Source organism: Rhagoletis pomonella, unplaced genomic scaffold (assembly GCF_013731165.1).
Source record: "Rhagoletis pomonella isolate Grant_MI unplaced genomic scaffold, Rhpom_1.0 Rhpom_scaffold_00003, whole genome shotgun sequence".
Classification (NCBI taxonomy): domain Eukaryota; kingdom Metazoa; phylum Arthropoda; class Insecta; order Diptera; family Tephritidae; genus Rhagoletis; species Rhagoletis pomonella.
This window is the reverse complement of record NW_023458557.1, coordinates 19,512,104-19,534,488: the sequence shown is the minus strand read 5'-3', so window position 1 is coordinate 19,534,488 and position 22,385 is coordinate 19,512,104. Positions and strand designations below refer to the sequence as shown.

The following is a 22,385-nucleotide window of genomic DNA, read 5'->3' as shown; positions in this document are numbered from 1 at the left end:
TTAGATATTAAGGGCTAGGTATGTATGTGCGAGTATGTAGTATACTTAGCGCCTAAATGCTAGTACATACGTACATACGCAAGATAATTTGAGTGACCCACGATATATTATTTGGAAATAGAATCTAGAATGCCAAAAACCAAAGAGCAAGGGAATATGTGTTTGGGGTTTCTCTACTGATTATTATTAGGTATGTATGTTTGGATGCATCAACATAGATTCGCTCTATGAGAACCGCTGTAGTTTGGCGCGAGTGCATACGTATGTATTAATGTATGTGTTTATGTATACAGCGCAATATTAGTACATATGTATATAGGTAAATGCCCTGACTGACGAAATATTATTCAAACTGAGTTGGCGTTGCGAAACGGGAATTTTTTCTTTGGTACATGTACCCAGGCGGAAATTTGGGACGTTCACTTGAACAATAGTTTCGTTCACTGAATTTAATAATCATGCATGTATTGTGAGTTGGGGGTAAATTATTTGAATATGTGATGGAGTATATGTATATGTTGTACATTACTGTGTCTTAAGTTTAGCGGATTTTTTCTTCGAGTTGGAGAAAACGGGATATATGTACTTGAATATATATCTACATATATATGTAGATATACAATATATTTATAATATACTGTGTTTAAAGATTGTACGGTATTTGTCTACGGTAAATGAAAAAGGGGAAATTCAGTTCACCGTATTTTGTTCGAAAGTCCGCTAAACTTTGCAAAAATATGCGTATATGTAAGTATGTATGTTTGAGTAACTCACTTTGGCATTCCTATGTACAAACTCTTTATTTCGTGTGGTGGTCTACTGTACCGGTGACTGGCCTGCTGCTATGCGGTACCTTCCGTCGCTACTGCTCCCAAGTTTCCGTCTGCCTGTTGTTGTTGTTGTTTCGGTTGCTGGTGATGCTCCGCTACAGCTGTCTCAACAGGTGCTTCGGTGGCTGGCTGCTGCGCTGGACGATGGTAGCTGATGCGGTGGAAGATGGTTGGTGCTTTTATTTTACACCACTATCACAATTTTTTTATTTTTCTATGCGAATTTATGTTCTCCTTTGCACTTTGTTTTTGTTCGCCACTACTTGTTTCACTGTTTTCTCTGTTTATGCGTTTTTTCAATGTTCACTTTTGATTTAGCAATTAATGTTTATTAAATGTTTTCAGTTTACGGTTTTTTTTTATTTCACCTTTCACTGTTTGTTGTTGTGGAATGATTTATTTTATTATTTTTTTTTTAATGTGCCGCGCGCCGCTCGCAATCGAATAACCTTTTTGTTTTTCGGGTAGAAAAAATATATGGAGATACTCCAAGAATGATAGAATACAAGATTGCGCCGATCAGAGAGGATTTTTGAGAATAACTTTTGTGTGACGTCACACTGGTGCAATTGCGAGAGAGAAATGCCAAGACGTGAGCAAGAATGGAAGAAGAAGAAAAAATGTTGCATGGAAAACGTAAACAAGTTGCACCAGTGTGACGTCATGCAAACAACGATTCTGTCAAATTCGTTAAGAGAGGAATAGCGGTCCGAGATCGGCGCAACCTTTGTATTCTCTCAATCGTGGAGATACTCCAGCTTTGTTTAGAGCGCTGTGCGCGTTAAGTGCTGCCAATTCTTTTTGATGGCGCGTAAGGACCATATGTTGCTGTTTGGCAACGTAAAAGGGTGTGTTTGAGTATGTTTAATTGAATAAGTAAAGCACATTTTAAGGTAATACAAATTATTCCGAGTTTATTCAAAAAGGAGAAAATATAGTGGACTGTAGATTAAATTGAAATTAATCAGAGCTATCACAGAATCCATCGTAGCGTCGATTTTCGTCAAACCTACGGAAGTGCTATCACAGAATCCGAATCGCTACGAACGTAAATTCGAAATTCGTAGAGAGCGCATTCATTGAATCCGTTCGTAATGAAGATTCGTACAGATACACTACGACGAGTTTATGCTGTCGGAACAAAATTTAAAATCACTGAATCTTAAAAATAACGGAGAAAAGCTGCATTATTGTTAATAATAAATATTTATTATACTCCATATTTGTTATAGTTTGATATCATTCCATATATTTGTGTAAACGTAGACGTAAAATATGAATGGCATACATACCTACATATGTACATACATATATTCATCTGCTAGACGCTATTTAATGAATGTTTTTTTTTTTTGAAGCGAGGAAATAATAGTTTAACAACAATTTATTAGGAAAGAAATCTAATTACATTAATATCATATAAATTTATTTTAAAAAATACAAATTTAAATTAATTTAAAAAAATAGTTTTCTCTTTAAAAGAATAAAATCTAAACTAAAAAAAAAAATAATTAAAAAAAAAACAAAAATGAAATAAAAAAAGAAAAAAGCTCCACTGCCGACGACTCAGACTCGAACTCGGATCTCTCAATTGGCAGTCTAGTGCTTTGCTCAGTCGGCCATTGCGACTGCTGTGGCAGCGTGAGCAAAATGGCATACATAAATGTCTATTGTTTCCTATGCACTAGCTGATTTCGAATCAACATTCGAAGCTGGCCACGATATTTTCGAGTTCACTCGGAATCAGTGATAGCAATTTTTTCGTATTCGTAGCAGGCATTCGAATTCGTAGATTTTCTACGATGGATTCCGTGATAGCTCTGAATAACTGGTCCAGTCGACGATTCGATTGCGGGTGCCCCTATGGGTGCCGAGAGCTCACATTCGGAAAAAATACATATTTTTAAAAGGGAGTTCTAGCATAATTTTAAATATATATATATAAGGATAGTGAGTATGTTCAGTTTCGAATTAAGTAATTCTATTACATTTCAAATATGTATATAAAGTAAAGGGTGACTAATTCTTCATGTTAATTCATTATAAGTAATTCTATTACATTTCAAATATATGTTTATAAAGTAAAGGTTAGCTAATTATTCATCATCATCCATGTCTTCGACAATGTAAAGCTTGCACCGCCCAGCATCAAACGCGCTCTCAAATCACGGCCACGTTGCCACCAGAGCGTTGCACTTACGCTCCGCTCTTCACCACCACCGGTGTAGATTTTGCTGGGCTTTTTCAAGTAAAAGCCACCATGCTAAGGTCTTCCACCATTGTGAAAGGCTACGCACAGTGTTTCCACTATATAGAGGCAGGTGGAAATAATAGTACACCTCCACCGATTTCACTGAAACTTGACGTGTGCTCTAGTTTTGCTTAGATATAGAGAATGACGAAATTTTGTACAAATGGAATAATTGCCACGCCCTCTACTCCTGTGGGCGGAAACATTAAATTTCATCCGATTTCGATGGTATTTAGTTTGTAGTCCTTATTTTATTAGAAAAACCTAAATATAAAATATGGGGAAGATTGGATCACTATAACGTCCAAAACTCACAAAAAATGTTAATGAATTTTGGTTAATTTTTGTTTCCTGCTTTCCACTCTCAGAAAACAAAGGTTATACCATAAAATGACTTAGGTGTAAATACTCGCTTTTTTCCCAATATTTGGTGAGATTTTTTCATTTTTCGCAAAATTATTATCGCGGAATTATGCAAAAAGCTGGAAATCAAAAATTAAGAAAATCAAAAATTACATATATTTGCAAAGTCGCGCGCAAAGATCAAATTATATATTCGAAAACTACATAAAATTCTCTAAAACATTCGTCTAGTTTCAAGACCTGACGGACCAGTACTCACACATTTTTTTACTAATAATCTTTAGCATCTACATTTCAAAGTAAATTTTAAGGTAAGAAAATATGAAAGTACCAAATAAATGATAAATACCTTCACCTGCATATTCCACGACATTTAGATAATTGATTACAGTTGAAAAAGAAACACTTTCTTTAATGGGTTAATCGCCAAAGGCAACTAAACTGATTAATCGGTATCGCGCCCATTCCCGTATTTTTTTTTGGAAATGTATCGTTCGTGAAGAAGGGGGGTGAGTAATTAATGTAAAATTTGGTATTACCCAGCAAAAAATCGGTAATCGCTTTTAGTGGTAACGTGTTCTAGAAGGCATAGCGTTATAATGCTTTCGGATTTTTTCGCTTCTTTTAGGCATTGCCGGTAATGCAAAGTAGAATGGCCTACAATATTTTATTTATTTGGCTTCTTTGTTTCACTTCGGGGAATGCAAAGTAGAATGGCCTATAATATTTCTTTTTTAATTCGCTTCATTGCTTCACTTGGGGGAAAGCAAAGTAGAATGTCCTACAATATTTTTTTTTATTTCGCTTCTTTGCTTCATTTCGAGGAATGCAAAGTAGAATGCTGCATCGTAGTCAGCTGAAAAATAGAATGAATATCCAAAAATTATTTTTCTACCGTTACTTTCTGTGGAAATTTGTCTCGCATATAAATCATGTTTTGCTTTGTTCAATTTGCAGCGAAGTTAAAGTCAGTCAATGAAGTGTGAGGAAGTACAATTTTAAGCTTAATTAAGTATGCATGTATGTACATACCGATCTTTAAGTAAAATCTAAATACCCAAATACATACATATGTATGTATAAAAACATATTTATAAAAATTTTAATCTTTTAAGACATTTTCTTACAATTTACAATTAATATAAATAATACAAGTTAATATAAATACATAAGTATGTACTTATCTAGGCATTCTACATTAGTTTCTCTGTAAGGCATTCTTTGTTCGCTTCTCTGGATTCTGTTTATCCATGCATTCACCCATTCGTTTGAAGGTATTGCTGTGGGTAAGGGCTTACCGCCAATGGCATGCCCATGCTAAAATAGAGAGGGTAAGCGATTCCCAACGCCTAGCTCGTTTCCACTTTCGTTTCTTCGGTAATCGTGTTTTTTGCTGGGTAACGACTTTTACGTTTCCCTCTCGAAGTCCAACCGGTTTTTTTTATCAACTGTCACCATGACTTTTCTACCTTCCCATATAGTCGAAACACCTCGCTACGTTGCCGTATTTGTGTGTTTCACAATAAAGGCGGTTCACCTGAGCTGTGCTCCGATTTGACCACGCATTTCTCCCCGCGTTTGCCCGTTTTGTTGGGCGTCGAGGTTACCCAGCAAGAATGATGAGCGACAATGGCATTACTTTCATTGGAGCCAAAAGAGCAACAGAGAAGGAATTCTATAGTTTCCTGCAAGAAGTATCGCAAGACATCATCAAGCAATACTCTCCCCAAGGAATTGATTGGAGATTTATCCCCCTTGGCAGCCCCCACATGGCCGGATTATGGGAATCCGTCGTCAAAGGCTTCAACCTACATCTCAAACGAACGGCTAGAGCACACAAATTCGCATTTGAAGAATTCACCACTCCTTTCGTTAGGATCGAAGCGGTATTAAATTCTCGTCCCATCTCCACTCTCTCCCAAGATCCAACAGAATTCACGGCCCTCACCCCTGGCCGTTTCGTAAGAGGAACTGCCCTCTTGTCTCTTCCGGAAGTAGATCATAGCAATTTGTCTCTCCTCAATAGGTGGGAAAGAGTTAAAGTTGTGCACCATCAATTCAGCCGCCGTTGGAAGGAAGATTATCTCAAAGACCTTCAGAAACGTTATACATAGATGGAAAGACACTAAAGTTTCACCGAAAGCTGAGGAATGCGTCGTCATTATAGATGATACGTTGATATCCCTCAGCCCGCAAGGGCACTCCCGCCCGTAAGTGAATCGGTACGCGCCACATAGACCGCCGCGGAACAACTTCCCCAGGACGACACGCCCGTAACAAACTTCCAGCAGTGCCGTCTATGTATGTGCCACCACGCTCTCCGAGTATGCAGCGCTTTCCGGGCCCTACAGCCCCATCAGAGGTTTATCATCGCGCGCGCGCACCGATATTGCACGAATTGCCTCGCGCTATCACACCGGACCGTGGACTGGTCCTCCTATGGGAACTGCCGAACGTGTGTGACAGTTCCATCGTACGCTTCTGCACCTCAGCGAGGCCACGCAGCTAGTCGCCAAACCATGCCGCCAAACCAGCACACCCTCCAAAGGGAGTACCTCGCACAAGGAACACATTTATGAAAATTAATGGCCCTCGCTTTCGCCGCTCTGCACCGCAGAACACACGCTCCGTTCAACGCAGGCAACACATATGGATGGCTAAGCAAGTATAGCCCAAAGAGTCACATCGCATTTTACATGTACTTATACTTATTTATCATCATGTATTTTGAATTCACTGTCATTGTATTGCTGCATTTCTCATGTTTAAAGTAGAATCGAATTGAATTGTAATGAAATGTAATTAGAAAAGTTGTAATTGAATTGACCCTTAATTTTAGAATTGAATTGAATTGTACAGAAACAGACCTAAGAAAGGCAGCTGGCAATGTCAAGTTCATAAGGCAGACTAAGAATGACAGTGTAGGAAGAGAAAACAAAAGTGACATTTTTGCATCAAGTTTAAGAGCACTTTTTCCGCAAATCGCCAATCGTTCGCTTTGTCTTTTCTCACAACCCGCCACAGGTGTAATTTTTGTATCGCTGTATACGCCTTATATAAACTAAATAAATTATCGCCTTTATTAAGTACCGAGAGTGTTTTAATTTATATTAATCGGTTACCGAGATCCTGTTTGCCGCGCTATTCGCGATTTTGGTGTGCAGCAAAATTTGTATCCGGTGTTCGCAGATTTTGCGGCGCCTCTCTTTGGGATCGTAATCCCTACCGCCACTAACGCCTGCAGCAGCCACTTCATCGCTAACCATCACCACCGCCATCTGTTCACCCGCCAGCAACTCATCATTCCCCTCCAACCACTACCGTTCAACGCCATCAACTCCACTAAGCCCGAGCGCCAACGACCTCGACAGTCACCCAGCATCCCGGGATCCCTAGGGCTCAAACACAATGTTAAATAAAAAAAATAAATAAAAATTGCTGCAACTTTCTTTCTTGGTCAATTTGTTGGCATCAAGAGGCGTCGATCCGTCCTTTGCAAGGCCCAGTAATCAACGATTGTGCTCCTTAGTTAGGCGGACGTACCAAAAACTGATTTTCAATAGCTTTTTTTGTATGAAAAAAGGTTTAACATGCAAATAAATTTTGACAATTAAAATTTTTTATTAAAAGAAATAGAAAAGATTTGACATTTTACAGGCCAAATAATTTCAAAAAAGAAGAAATCAGCTGCTCCACTGCTACTACCTGTTCAATATTTAACACCAAAATTGTGCATTCGCATAAAATAAACAGAAAGTTGGGGACGGAAGAATGAGCAAATTAAAAAGAAGTTTTAAGATTTGGTAGTTTTTTAGTTAACGGTGGTAGATGTAGTAGAAATGTATCTTAAGAAAAGAAAGTGAAATCTCTTCCACAAACGTGGTTTAATCCGCGCACTGGCTGTTTAGCAAGACTTCGCAGCTACGCACACAAGCGCATGTGTGTGATAGTGTGAGTTTGCCCATCTATGATTTCAAATCATAAGCAGAAGTCATAATTAGCAGAAAAACTCTGATACAAGTAAGCAGTAGCTAATTTCGTTTGCGTACTCGTCACAGCCTCACAGTGACTAAATTTTATATAACTTGTTTGGATTAAATTGTTTTTGAAATGTTTTTCTAGACATTGTGTATATCTCGCAAACCTATTAGAAAATACTTGTTTTAAAGAATTTTATAATACAGTTTAAGAACCAAGCCTTAAAATGTGACACCCGTCACCGTGGAATGAGCCATATGTCAATTAACTAATGAACTAAGATGATTTATATTCCTCCTAAATAAAGCTTAGAGATAAAGCATTTTCACACCTATTTTGATTGGCACCAATCTTTCAATAATCTATTTAACATACAAACTATTAATTTGAATATTTTTAAATAGGTGGCAATCCTTTTAAAACAGCTCAAAAATATTCTAAGTGTTCAAACTAAAGCTTTCTTAATGCTCTTTAGTTTGCGACCCATATATTAATCGCCCTTACTATGAGTTGCATTCGATTTTCGATTTTCGCTGGTTATTGAAGATCGAAAGTGAAATTCGTATTATAAGCTATGCAACCGTGTCGAAATTTTCGTTGAGTATCGAATTTTCTGTCGAACAGAATTTTGCTTTCGATGGTGTAGCGAGTGTGAAAAATTTATGATTTTGCATTTGTTTTCTTACTTTATGGCGTCGTGAATACTAAACACAAGCTCGAAAGGCTGGTTTTACTTGTGAAAGAAAATCCCAATAATTAGTTGGCACGATCTCTGAGAACAAAATCGTAGAGCTGTTAATGGTTTTACAATATTTTAAATAGATTTGGCTCACAAACGCCTCTTTAGACAGTCGAAAGTGTTTAATAAATCTGTAGAAAATTTCTTAAATATATTTTATGTCAAAATATATTCGAAAGTCTACGCTTCAACTCTCTTAACCATTTTCTACACCTGCCCAGTTTACTAAGCTCTCATCCTCTGACGAATCGTTGAACCAGAACTATGTTGTACTCATTTTTACCAAGTTTTTATAAGCTCGCTTTCTTTTTTACTTCATTTTAATTTCCACAAATTTTCATAAATATGTATAAGTACACTATTTAATTTTCTCGATTTGTAAACAAAGCTTCTCAGCGGTGAAAAATATACTGTTGTGAACCTAAACGAGCGAAATTCACAATAGCGCTATTATTCATCAAATGAGCGTTGTAATACCAAATGAAAATTCGTTCGATCAGCACTTTCGACCACAGTCGAAGATCGAATGCAACCCATAATAAGGGGCCAATATTTCATACACCTTGCGTATAGTTCCAATCCTCTTGAACCTATTTTCAAACTGAAACCTTCTTAAACCTCTATCGTCTGACAGCCACTATATTTTAAAAATCCAATTGCTTAAATTCACCTTAAATTTTATGTTTTAAACAGCCCTTTGAAAACAATTTCGATTGATACCCTTTTTTAATAATTCATTTAATTTTTGAGTTAATTTATGTAAATTTAACTTTTTAAACCCACAAAAACAGTGTGGATGTTAAAACCAAAGCCCTCAACTCAGTTTTGCTTGACAACCATATTTTAGTATTTCTCACATCTAACTTCTCCATAATTTAATAACGTTCGATTTTTCAATCAGGTGGCAACCACCTTCAAAATATTTTTATGCGCGCACTTTTATATATGCCCCCGATTAGCGAAACATTAAAGACGACAATCAAAACGGCATACTTCTAGGTGTAATGCCGTGAGGGGTTCACTTTGCGCTGCTAACGCGCTGCGTTAACCCACTGAGGACTTGTGTGTCTCACCGTCGTACTTGTAATTATTCATTAAAACAAATTACATTTAAAAACTTATAAAAAGTGTTGATGAAGGGCCGGTTTTTTAATTGTCAGGTAAAATCTCAGATAGCTATCTAATGAACAGGGAACGGATTTTTAGGACCTAAAAACCTATAAAAAAGGCAAAATAAAGTAACTAAATAGGCTGGAAAAGGCAAAATAAAATAGCGAAAAAGGCAGGAAAAGGCACTAGGTGTTGCAAAAAAAGGCAAAACAAAATAGCGAAAAAGGCAGGAAAAGGCAAAAAAAGGTATTGCAAAAAAAGCCAAATAAGGCACTAAAAAAAGACAGAAAATACGAAGAACAATCAAAAAATATATTTTTTTAGAAATGTTTATATTACAAGTAAAAAGAGAAAAACTATGAACTAGTTTCATTATATGAAAAATTTGTACTTTGAATCTTTGACTATTTAATCCTTTCGAGTTTCCAACTCATAAAACTTTAATCTGTATAGTTGTAGTAACATTGAACCACAACATGCATTTTGAAGTTTTCTGGCAGCATTTTCATTCGATTTTCGCGAAGAAAAGCCTTGAATGTACTAAATGTGCGCTCGAGGTAAGTTGATACAAGTGGAGCCCAGTTTAAATACGGAACGTTTGAAACGTTCATATTATCAGGAATAAGGGCGTTTTCCTCGCCCTTTACAATTTTATCCACACCCCTTATTGTCTTCAAGCCTACGTTAGCTTAGAAAACGGCTTTGAATTTTTTCAACACCAATTTGGCAAGAGGTCCTTGCGCTTCTATAAGCCGCATGGGCATGTGTATATTTTTTAATCTTAAAAAAAAAAATTTTAAATGCTATAATCACTTTTTTAAAGGTAGAAAAGGCAAAAAAAAGGCAAATATCTTAAAAAAGGCAAAAAAAGGCAAATATCTTAAAAAAAGCAAAAAAAGGCAACATCAAATGTGTATATATGGAATCAGGGAAAGCTAAATCGTGGACATTCTTAATCGAATATACTCTATCTCTTTAGCAGAAAAAAAGGCAATTTCCATAAAATCCGTTCCCTGCTAATGAATAACATTGTTTGACTGTTCATTCTACTGAATAAGGGCTTCGAGTTTTTCAATCACCTTTTAACTGGCGGATAGCTATTCGAGTGCATTTATAGAAAAGTGGCAACATGATTAGTTGTCAAAAAGTTAGAGCGAAAGTAAGTTAGCGACAATACCTTATGATAGAAAAGGACAACTAGTTCGTTGCTCAATTGATTGATTGACATAAAATATAAGCTCTGTATGTTTACGTACTAGTTTATGATATGTAGTTCGTAACAATTGTTACAAATTATGATTTTTTGGCGTTTTTGTAGGCAAAAACTTGCATGCAATTTGAAAAGTATGAGAAATTAAGAGAGCAAGTTGCAAGATTTCACTGGATAAATTCTTAAGCGAAGTGCGCATTAGAGACATTCTGTCGTTGCGTTGTCAGTTGCGAATTCGGCTGTTGACTTCGAAACGCAAACGTGCGCACACTTGCACCGTTTTTTCGCGTTGAATTCTGGTGTACAATTCACTTAAGTTTTAGTATATTTTTGTACTCGGCGTATCAACATCATAGAAAATAGGATTGTTACGAATGTCTTGTAATTTTTTCGCGTTCACACATTTTTTTCTTTGCATTTATTGCTATGACACTTTCCTTACTCCTCTTTGAGGCCTCCAAAACGCTTCAAGCCGCGTTTCGAATGCGTCAAATGAGAAAACATTGAATGTTTGAAAAATTCTCAGCGTCGGAATTGTGCAAATGTGCGCTAGCTCAATAAAATATATGGGTAGCATAGTGTAATTTTTGGCTCTGCAGATTTGCAACGTGCGCTTCGTTTTACTTGTAACAAATTGCTATTAAGAAAAACGGCTCTTTACATGCTGCTTCTTGCATTTGACAAAAGCAAAGGAATTAACTTTTGGAAGTTAAAATTGCCAAAATAAAAATTTTAATTAAAATATCGTAAAATTAGTAACTGCTTGCAAGGTTTGCGTTTTCGTACTTTTTAAGATAGTTCTCTCATTGGGAGCCACTCATGGAAACTATTACTACGTTTATACGCACAGAATAATCGACTTAATTGAAAGCGCATTGACACCGTTTCAGTGACATTTCGCTCTGGTGTCTATACTTACGGCTTTATATCGGCATCAAAGTAAGCGTCTTCAAAAGCAAACAAAATCAGCAGTTTTCATTTGACATTTTATAAGTTAACATAATGGAAAGTGATAAAAATCTAGTTTTATTCGGCATTATAAAATCGTGGCAAAGAAATAGAACGATTATTATTAATCAGGCTTTAAATACTGATGCGATTATTTGGAATTTGAGCGGAACAGCTGATCTTCAATTCGCTTTGAGTGGGAGCGGTGTTTATACACTCTTTCTAACTGTCTGGAGAATTAAACTACCGATTTGAAATGGAGTGTGAGCCAAAACACTTCGCTCTTTCAAAGCGAATTGAAATTCAGTTTATACATATGTTTTGAATCGCGGCGAAATGAATTAAAGCGACTTATGCATGCGTATAAACGTAGTATATGTTATTGGAAATATACTGGATATTTTTTAACAGGAGAATACACGGAATTACGGTAGGATAAAAGAGTTTATATTACTTTTGACTAATATGCAGTAGCGTCGGATGAAAATCCGCTTTTTATAAATTTGATTGGTAATAGCAAAAATATGGTTCATTATGCTTTAAAAAAATCTGTGTGAAATTTGGAATTTTTTGGTCAATATCCTAGGCTCGCCCGAGTCCATCAAAGTTCAAGTACTAAAAAAATTTTTCTAAGCTAACTTCGATTCTCTACAAAAAAGGTCCATATACCAAATTATGTAGGACTAATACTTTCCTATTATTTCCTATTATTGCAATTTTAGTAAAAAAAATGCATTAATTAATTTATTTATAAATTTTTATTTTTTATATTGAACTTTGATGGACTTGGGCGAGCCTAGGATATTGACCAAAAAATTCCAAATTTCACACAGATTTTTTTAAAGCTGATGAACCATATTTTTGCTATTACCAATCAAAATTCTAAAAAAGCGGATTTTCGGCCCACGCTAATATGCAGGTGCCGGATTTTCCCTTACCCTGAACACTAAATAATTTGCCCTTCGGGGTCCGGAAGCCACAGATCATATTACCAGTGATCAATGGCTCTTGTACAGGGTGGGCCAAATAAGACCTACCAATTTTACGTAGCAGGTTCAGAGTTTGAGTTGTGGGCGCAGCGCAGTCGCTCCATCTGCCGTTGGCCGCAAAAATGTGTGAAACCTTGTTCTGTAAGAAGCCCCAGAAATCGTTTTTGGCGTTTCATCCTCATTATCGAAGAAATGTGGGCCGATAACTTTTTCGGCCATAACATCGCACCAAACATTGCATCTGGATGAGTGTAACTTGTGCTGGTGTGTTGCGCTTGGAATTTCAGAGCCACACAATCTACAATTTTGCTTGGAAATGCGCTTCATCCGACATCAAAACAGTACCTAAAAAATCAATTTGTGTGGCCAATTGTGTAAAACGAATAGCGTATTGTAGTCGATGTTGGTGGTCTTGCTGTAGGTATCCATTATGATTTTCCAAGAGATTAACTATAGAAAGAAAATAACAATAATATTAAAAAATAAGGAAGTTATACGTGTTTAACATTGGTAGGTCTTATTTGGTCCACCCTGTACCAAAGCAACGTCTACTTCACCTGAGAACAGTTGAAGCAGGAGCGCAGTAGTTGCTGCTTGACTGTTCACGTTTACTGGCCCTTCGGTGTCAGTTTTGTAGACTTTTAGCGTAGTCTTCCTAAAGCCATAGCTCACCCTATGGTCGCTTTTTGAGAGTGCCTCCAGACTTTCATCGTTTATTAGCAGGACTACCTGCATTGTTGCTCGCTCCGTTGGCTCCGTGTTAACCTTCCAGTTGTGTGTAGGGATCAGAGCTGTAATAATCTGCATTTTTTTTTGCAATCCATGATAGTGCTACTAATATGATTACAATCAAAATTTATCGCTTTTTGTCTGATTGCAAAAACTACAATCTGCAATCATTCATTAATCACGACTGCAATCAATTTGATCGTAAGACTTTTGATTGCAATCAAATCACTGATTCAATCAAACATCTTAATTGCAATAACAAAAATGCAATAATTTATTCATATTTTATTTTTTCCGTTTTATGTTTCTTGTATGGCACAATAACACAATGTAAACGGCGAGTTGTGACCACGTAAAATTGCATGCACGTTATTTTTGTAATTTACATTGAGGAAAAAGTTTAGTTACGTCAACAAAATATGTTTCTGTCAACACATGATTTGGTCATCGTTACACGATTAAGTTATAGTTACCAAATCTTGAGTTGAAAGAAATATATTTAGCATACTTTTTTCTCAGTGTACCATGAGGTCATCATATTTTAGTTTGTTCCAGTATTCTGTAGGCAAAAACCTGTGGAACTGTCAAACTAAAATGTTACTCTCTCAAGTGAGAGTTACAGGAGAACATATGCAGAAGTGTACTGGAATTCAAAAAGCATTTTTTCCTGCACAAACATCAGTGGGTTTCTTGACATGTCATTGGTACTACACTCATTTGGCTGAACAACCAGTAAAAAACACCGTGCGAAAGTGGGGCAAAATATAGTAAAACTGCGTTTTTAGTTTTTCTCTCTGACGTCAGTATTTTTTTAAGACGACGTTGCAATCTCTAGAATACGATTGAATAAAAAAAAATATTTAAAAGATGCTGTGCAGTGTAGAGTAACAATGTGGGTATCAATTAAAAGGAAAAATTCTGTAGAATAGAAAAAAAATTAATATTTGGTTGCACCAGGACGAATAAGTATTGAAAAGGTCCTTTTAAAACTCCTTTATCCTTGGAAATTTCCCAAATTTATTTAAAAAACAAATATATGTCAAGGAGTAATATGTTAACTACCACATCCTCGAATTTCGTCCTTCTAACTTTATTAGTTTTAGATTAAAAAAATTTACACTTTTCTTTATAAGATATTGATAGTTACAATATACATAAATGAAGATACTGGAATCATTATTATGGAACCATGTATGCACTCTAAAAGATCGAACTGACCGTATGGTTTAAATACTTGTAATTGTTTTGTACACAAAGGCGTAGTCCGCCTTTCATCTAGGGTGCAGGAGATTATATAGAGGGAAAAAATGTTTTTAATTATATCTTTTTTTTGTGTATATAAAACGAAATTTGCGGAGTTAAGAAAGTATAAGTTTTCTGGTAACTTTTACAATTTTTACCAATTTTTTAAAAATCGGTTAGTAATTTTTTGTTTAAAATGTTTTTCTTTATAAAAAAAGGGTATTTTTTGTTTTCAAGTGCCTTTTCTCAAACTATTATACACGACGTATACAAATATGCACACCAGAAGAAAGGGGGTTCAATCGCCTTTACAACGATACCAATTTCATAAAAATCGGTTAGTAATCTCTTTGTTAAATTTTTTTTATAAAAAATGTATATTTTCCTTTTAAGTGTTTTTTCTCAAATTTTTATATACGAAGTATACAAATACGCATATCAGAAGAAGATTTGATTGCGTTAACAACGATATCAATTTTTTTTTTAAATCGGTTAGTAATTTGTTTGTTTAAAATATTTTTTTTATAAAAAAAGGTATTTTTTCCTTTTAAATGTTCTCAAATTTTTACATACAAAGTATACCAATATGCATATCAGAAGAGAAGGGGGTCTAATCACGTTTACAACGATACCAACTTTTTAAAAATCAGTTCAAAATTGTTTGAAATATAAGGTTTGTAATTTTTCGAAGAACCGACCTGTGCCCCCTTATAGCACCTGTAATATCAGTTTGCAAAAATAAAGTTATAAACAGGTACCGTAACAGTTACAATTTTTATTACAAAAATCACTCTTTAACAATTATTTTTTTACTTTTATTTAATTTCTCTTTAAATAACCGTTATTTCTGACTTTTATTTTATAAATAGAAAATAACAATTATTTTTGATTTTTATTTAAATAATCTGCAAATAACAGTTATTTTTGATTTTTAAATTATATGTCTTAAATAACAGTTATCGAATACTTTTATTTATAAAAGTCATAAATAAAAATCAGTCACTGATCTTTATTTCTTCAATCATACTTATAAAAGTCATTTGAATAAGTCGTAGTAAACTTTTGTTTTCCAAGACCTTAACTGCGAAAAATGTTAAGGACTTTTATACGATTGATTTAAAAAATTAAAGTCGGTGACTGATTTATATTAATGACTTTTAAAAGAAAAAAATGTCACTGACTGATTTTTATTGATGACTTTTATAAATAAAACTCTTCAATAACTGTTATCTAAGCCATATAATATAAAAATCAAAAATAATTGTTATTTTGGATTTATAATATAAAAATCAAATATAATAGTTATTTTTTTAATCTTTGAATAAAAATTGCAAATAAAAATTTATTTTCAAATTTGAGTCTCGGTGCAAAACGAAATCGATTGGTATGCTTCACTTAGTTGTAGAACATTTCCTTCATAGTGAATTTTTCCATGACAGTTTTCATCAATAACTCTTATGTTCGGTCCCTGGTTATAAACCATTTAAATAAGAGCAAAAGGCGGTCTACGACTGTATTTTTAGTTTTTTAGTTATTTACATATAATAATAAAAAATAATTTTTTACCAAAGATTCTATTTCGAACTTCGAATGCGATTTCGGAGGCTAACTTCGAAAAACTCTTTTAACTATGACTGAATCTCTTAAAAAGATTGGTTTGTCCAATACCCAGCGGAGTGCTGTACAGTGTAATGATTCTAGTATCTTCATTTCTGTATTTTGTGTAACTATCAATATCTTATAAAGAGAAGTGTAAATTTTTTTTTTTATTTAAAACTAATAAAGTTAGAAGGACGCAATTCGAGGATGTGGTAGTTTACATATTAGTCCTTGACATATATTTTTTTTAATATATTATATATTATATTTTTAATATATTTTTTTTAATAAATATTGGAAATTTCCATGGATATTCAAGGATTAAGTTTTAAAAGGACATTTTCAACATTTATTTGTCCTGGTGCAAAAAAAATGATTTGTTTTAAATTCTACAGAATTTTTCCTTTTAACTGATACCCATATTGTTACTCTACAATGCACCAAATCTTTTAAATAATTTTTTTATTCAATCATATCTAGGAAATTTCAAGGTCCTTAAAAAAAAATTCTGACGTCAGAGAGAAAAATTAAAAACGCAGTTATACTATATTTTGTTTTGCTAGTTTTGTGAATATATTAATTTTTTCGTGTGTTTTAAAAATTTTTGGTTTTTGTCGCACGGTCGGTGTAATTATTAAAATATATTCAATTAAGAATAACTGCGTACATATTCAAATATTTCGTTTTTAACTTAATTTTTTTAACAAATGTAAGGTTCTTTGCTTTCACCGCGTTTTGTTTTTGTATACAAATGTAACCCTGTCTATCGTTTAACACTTTTCATGAACTTGCAGGAAGGAAAACCTTGGGCAAAATCCTGCAACTTCTGACTGGTAAGAGTTGCTCTCTTACTACTGTTGCTAGTGAGACAAATTCTTGCTTACGGGAACGACTTCCTGTAATATCACCCTTTGCTTACTATGTCCTGGAGTGCTAGAACAAATTATTTGTCTTATATGTTTAAGTTAGACAATAGTCGTTAGGAAGTTGTTGTTGCTTGAAGAAAAACATTTTATTCACAAAACGGCAAAAAAAATATTGAGGACTGTTGTAAAATTTTAGCTCATAATATAAATATGACAACTTTTGGATTATTTTAAAGAATTTATATTTGGCAGAGCCATTAGCGGGGGCACTTCTAGTTTGTGTGGTCAGGCGAAGTATGTATGGTTTGCGTTGGCTCATCAGTAGATATAGCAACAACGAAGAATGGTGGGTGATGTAGGGGAAAACGAGATCAAGAGGGATATGCGGAGATGCAGCTTTCACATGCAGAAAATCGAATTTTTATGCACGCACTTTTGTATATGCTCGCCATTATCGGAACATTAAAGACGGCAATCGAAACAGCCTACTGCTAGGTGTAACGCCGTGAGGGGGTTCACTTTGCGCTGCTAATGCGCTGCGCTAACACACCGAGGGCTTGTGTGGCTCACCATCGACCTTGTAAATTATTTATTAAAACAAATTTCATTTAAAAACTTATAAAAAGTGTTGATTAAGACATACTGCAATTTTTATGCAATTGATGATTGCAATAAAAAATTTATTGCAATCCATTTTTTTTAAATGATAGCATATACTAATTTTTGCAAACAAAATATAAGCCATATTACGTAAAATATGCGATTGCAATCCAATTTAATTGCAATTTCTACAGCCCTGGGGATTTCCTGTACCCACGGATTGAAGGAAGAGTAATTTTATGCACTTGAGGCGGAGGCATAAAACGTCCATGCGAGACCTCTTAATGTTAATATTTTTGCACCGAATTTTCAGCGGATAGTTTTTAGCCTTTATGGAAGCTAAAAGGTCAAGAGTGTCAAAGAAAGAACCAGTTTATTATATGTATTAAAAATAATCAACAAACATTCGTAAAAATTTCTAGCTTTAATTATATTTCCTAGAAAATTTCTGAGTATGCAGTTTTGTAGCCCATTGAATTTTAGTAGAACAAAATACAAGTTTTAAATGGCTCAAAATTACGTTTGATTTTTAGAACTTTTTTTGCCCCATTTGCTTCCATATAACGAATACACACAATTTATTTTTATATGGAAGAAAACCGGAACATAGTGAACACAAAAAAAATATAAAAAATCAAGGGTAATTTTTAGCCATTTGAAACTTCTATTCTACTGGAATTCAATGGGCAAAAAAACTGCTTACGCAGAATCTTTCTAGGAAATCTAATTAAAAAAGCTAGACATTTTTTGGTTTTGGTTTTGTTAAAGAGTATAAGGTATAGTATAAAAAAAAAACAAATAGCAACAAAAATAATATGTTAAAACGCAACGAAAGTTAAGCATTTACTAAAGCTAAAATTTCATACCAGTTTTCGTTGTGCCTCTTCAATTCTTCTGTTGTTTTCTGCAAATATATTTTCCAGTTCTTCTCGTTTCTTTTTGTCAAACTCCTGCAAAGAAATAAATGTTATAATTAGTACGTGACATAGACGTATAACTAAATAAATAAATTCGGGGGAAACCGAACCTTATATACCCGGCGCAGGTATGAAATATCATCGTTTAAACTTTCTCTAAACAACCGTTGCATGATAAGCAGAGGTGTTTTCCCGATTTCAAACGTTTTCGATAATATGCTGCGTTAGACTTAATGATATAATTGGACCAAGTTTTGTAGTAATCGGTAAAGTGGTTACCGAGACACACTTTGTAGCCATAAAGTGGGTGGGGCCACGCCCAATTCCTAAAAGTCTATAGCAGTCTTACTTATTGTTAAGAGATTGTAGTAACTATTGACCTGGAGCTAATTAGCATCCTCAGTTATAGAAATATCGGAGTTTTCGCGTTTATGAAGTTTACCGTTATACTGGAAACGGATGTAATTTTAGTTCGATTTGAATAATTTTCAACGAAATACTTTTCCGTTCCAAGTTTATTAAGTGCACCGAGTTTGGTATAAATTGATAAATCGGTTACCGAGATACACATTTATGGTCATAAGGGGGCGCCACGCCCTTTATCCAAAAATTTATTATAATCTAATTTTCTGCTAAGTGGTTATTGTAATCATCGATTTTAAGTAAATGAGCATCAGTAGTTACTGAGTTATCGCAGTTTTCGTGTTTCTGTAAATTACCGTTAATTGGTTAGTGGTCGTGGCTATTGACATAGTTTAAAGATCAGAAGAAATTGAAAATGAGCGACACGTTTAACAAAATAATTTGAAAAATCAGTAGGTCCCAGCTACTTTAAGAGTGACTTTATTATACTTAAGTTAAATGGGCTACAAAACCGCATACTCAAAATCTGTGAAATCTAATTAAAAAGCTGGACATTTTTACATACAGGTGAAAATAATTTGTATAAGCGTGTTAAAAAAAAATATCTATCTATCTATACTATAATAAAACTGTAGATTGTTTTTCTGTTTGAACTCACTAATCTCCGGAACTACTGAATGGATTTTCAAGGGGCTTTAACTGGTATCTAGACAGTGACCTCGGACGTAACATAGGCTATATTTTATCATAACTGGAATGTGGACAAAAAAGATATACCAATTTTTGCAAACAAAATTTACTTTGCACCAAATTCTTTTGAATACTATTTTGCTTTTCAACGACATCAACATATGCCAGTGTTTATTTTTCGTTATTGATATTTTTTTTCAACTGAAATAGTAATTAGTGTCGTTCGTACATATTGAGAACGGTCTTCAACATAGATTCATACGAGGTTAAACGTTTCTCGCGGAGTTCTGTGTCTTACAAGCAGTGTTGCCAGAACTTTTTGGACGAACCGGCTAAATTGGCAAATAAAACCGGCTAAAAACGGCTAAAATGTTTCAACTAAATTTCACATTTCATTTATTTAAATAAATCACGAGTAAAAAGACTATTTCTTGGAGAGAAGTTACAAATTCGAGCCGGAAAAAATTTTGCCAGCAAGGATTTGCAATTAGGAAAAACATATGATTGTGGCACATGGTTGGATTTTTTGTCGACGATAATATGAATAAACCAGTTCGTTAAATTTAAAAATTTACAAACTGGAGCGATTTTAAAACGAAAAATGTAAGTTAATACTTGTTTACTTAATTAATTTAGTCAATTCCAATGATTTGAAAGGTACTCGGCAAAAAAAACTATCTATTACTATTACTATCTGATATTTTGAGTGATAATTGTCTTCCCTACAAGGCCTTTTCAGACTGACCGATTCTCAATACACTCAGATAGAAACCAATATACATAAAAAACGCTGTAACAATTTCCCTTCAATTTTAAGGCAGTAAAACAACGACCTGAAGTTAACATCAACCGAGGCCATATGTTGACAGGGGATGCAAAATCACAGTTACACAAAAGAGCTGGTCAGATTTTTCAGAAATCCCTTCAATTCTGATGTAAAATATGATGCTAAAAGACTGCAGATCTCCCATTTAGATGACCGGTCATATGACCGGCAGATGTCTCGTAGGATTCCCAGAGAGTTTTGCTTTACATAGAAATTTGTGCTCTTTTATTTTCATTTTGACTCACTTCAGTGTTGGTTCCTTTAATTCAAGTTGGCATTCGGTTTTTGGAATTTAAATAAGTTCTCAGCAAAAAAGTTTGTTTAAAAAAATACATATGGGTACATAGTGCTTGAAAATATCAATTTTTCCCTTACCTTAAACCTTTGGGAGTGGGCAAAAATGATGTTTTGTAATTTAGGCAGAATTGAATATGTGCTATCTGGGAAGACAATATCTACATGTAATATTTATTCTGTATGTTGGCACTATATTCAAACACAAACGAATCTTAAGTGTCTTAACAGTGAAACAATTTCTTATTTTCTTTCTTATTTATTTCTTTGCGAATACAACTTCACACTTAAAATTAAGACATTTATAACAAACATTTTATGAAGAAAATCCCTTCTTCGTTTAAAATAAAAATAAGCGAAATCGGCCCAATTTCATACAACCCTGCCTGACATGAAAATTTTCTCCACGATAAGGCTAGTAGCCATTTCTAACAGATTTTGGGTCGCTTAGTCAAAAATGGAAACATATATACATATTTGAAATTTAAGAAAACAAGACAAATAGCAAAATCGGCTAAAAACGGCTAATTTTTTTCTGAAAACGGCTAACAAATCGGCTGCCGGCTAAATCGAAATTTCTCCGGCTGTTTGCTATCGCAACCGGCTAAATCTAGCCGGAAAACGGCTAAAATGGCAACACTGCTTACAAGAGTGGTGTGTTTCTAAGAATCCGTAAGTCAGAAGATAATCGGTAGGTAGAAACTGATTTATTTAAATTTCTTTGTGTTTCGTGTATCACTATGGGATTTTGTACATACAAATTAATTTGATATTTTGAAAACGCTCACATGAAAAGCATGTTCTGTGAATTAAGCGGATATAGTTCGAAGCATGCCCTTCAGTCAAGAATTGACATATGGAATTAATTATGTATATACATTTCTAGCGAATTTCTAATTTGCGGAATTAAAAGAAATTTATTTAAAAGGAAATAAAGCGTGTGGTTTCAGCATTGACTTATCGAGAAAAACGCTTTTTTAATTTGTGTGAAGTATTGAAATTTTAAAGTATAAAGAAAATGCATGCGCAAAACGAAAAAAAAATCAATAAGTGCTTTCCCTATGAGCGAGAAATATGTACATATCAATGAAATATACATTTGGAGTCATAAATGAGTCTTTAAGGAGTCCCATTTCGGAGCCTTTACGCTCATAATGAGCTCATTTAAGAGCCCGAAATTAGTGTTTTCCTTCCTCCGAAGGTCGACTTATATGAGCTTAAATTCATACACCAAATGAGCCTCCAAATGAGTCATATTGTACTCTTATTGGCTTCATAAACGGCTCGTTTTGGACTCTTTTTAAAGCAATTTTGGGTCTCATATATGAATCGTTTTAGAGTTTTTTTGAGGCTCTTAAATGTGTCTTGTCCTCATCAATTACTTCGTTCGGACTCTTATTTTATGTTGTCCTTTGAGCAATATTGGCCTTATTTTTCAACTCTTATTGAACTTGAAATACTATACACATGTATGTATACATACCTCAGTTATAAACATTCCAATATACATTTAATAGCAGCAACTGCAGCTAAATTTTGTATATTTTTTGTTTTTTAAATATTTTCAATTTCTGTATAAACAATTTTATATATAAATTTCGAATCTTTATTGTTTTTACATAACCACAAAGTGCTGGCTCCTAACTTTGATCATTTATAACTCCTAAAATATTCATATAAGTGTCACACATTTTTTGTTTTTGAAGCTCATATTTCTTACCCACCTAGGACTCCTTTCAGACTCATATATTCTGAACGCTCAGAATATGTTTGTCAGAATATGTTTTATAAACCAATAATAATAATAATAATAATAATAATAATAATAATAATAATAATAA

General features: G+C 34.1%; 1 protein-coding gene across 3 annotated transcripts in view; it reads right to left on the bottom strand.

Moving 5' to 3' along the window:
• Positions 1-22,385, bottom strand: part of LOC118735051 (UPF0430 protein CG31712) — a 370,122-nt gene that overhangs the window by 65,814 nt on the left and 281,923 nt on the right. Inside the window, exons 4-5 of one of the 3 annotated variants that reach the window (XM_036464646.1) lie at positions 18,321-18,404; positions 803-1,279 (exon numbers count right to left, since the gene is read on the bottom strand). In XM_036464646.1, coding sequence (XP_036320539.1) covers positions 1,235-1,279; positions 18,321-18,404 — 129 coding nt within the window. In that variant the 3' untranslated portion in view covers positions 803-1,234. Of the gene's footprint in view, positions 1-802; positions 1,280-17,604; positions 17,794-18,320; positions 18,405-22,385 lie in introns of those variants that run through there. The other 2 variants (XM_036464647.1, XM_036464645.1) reach the window with 2 other exon arrangements.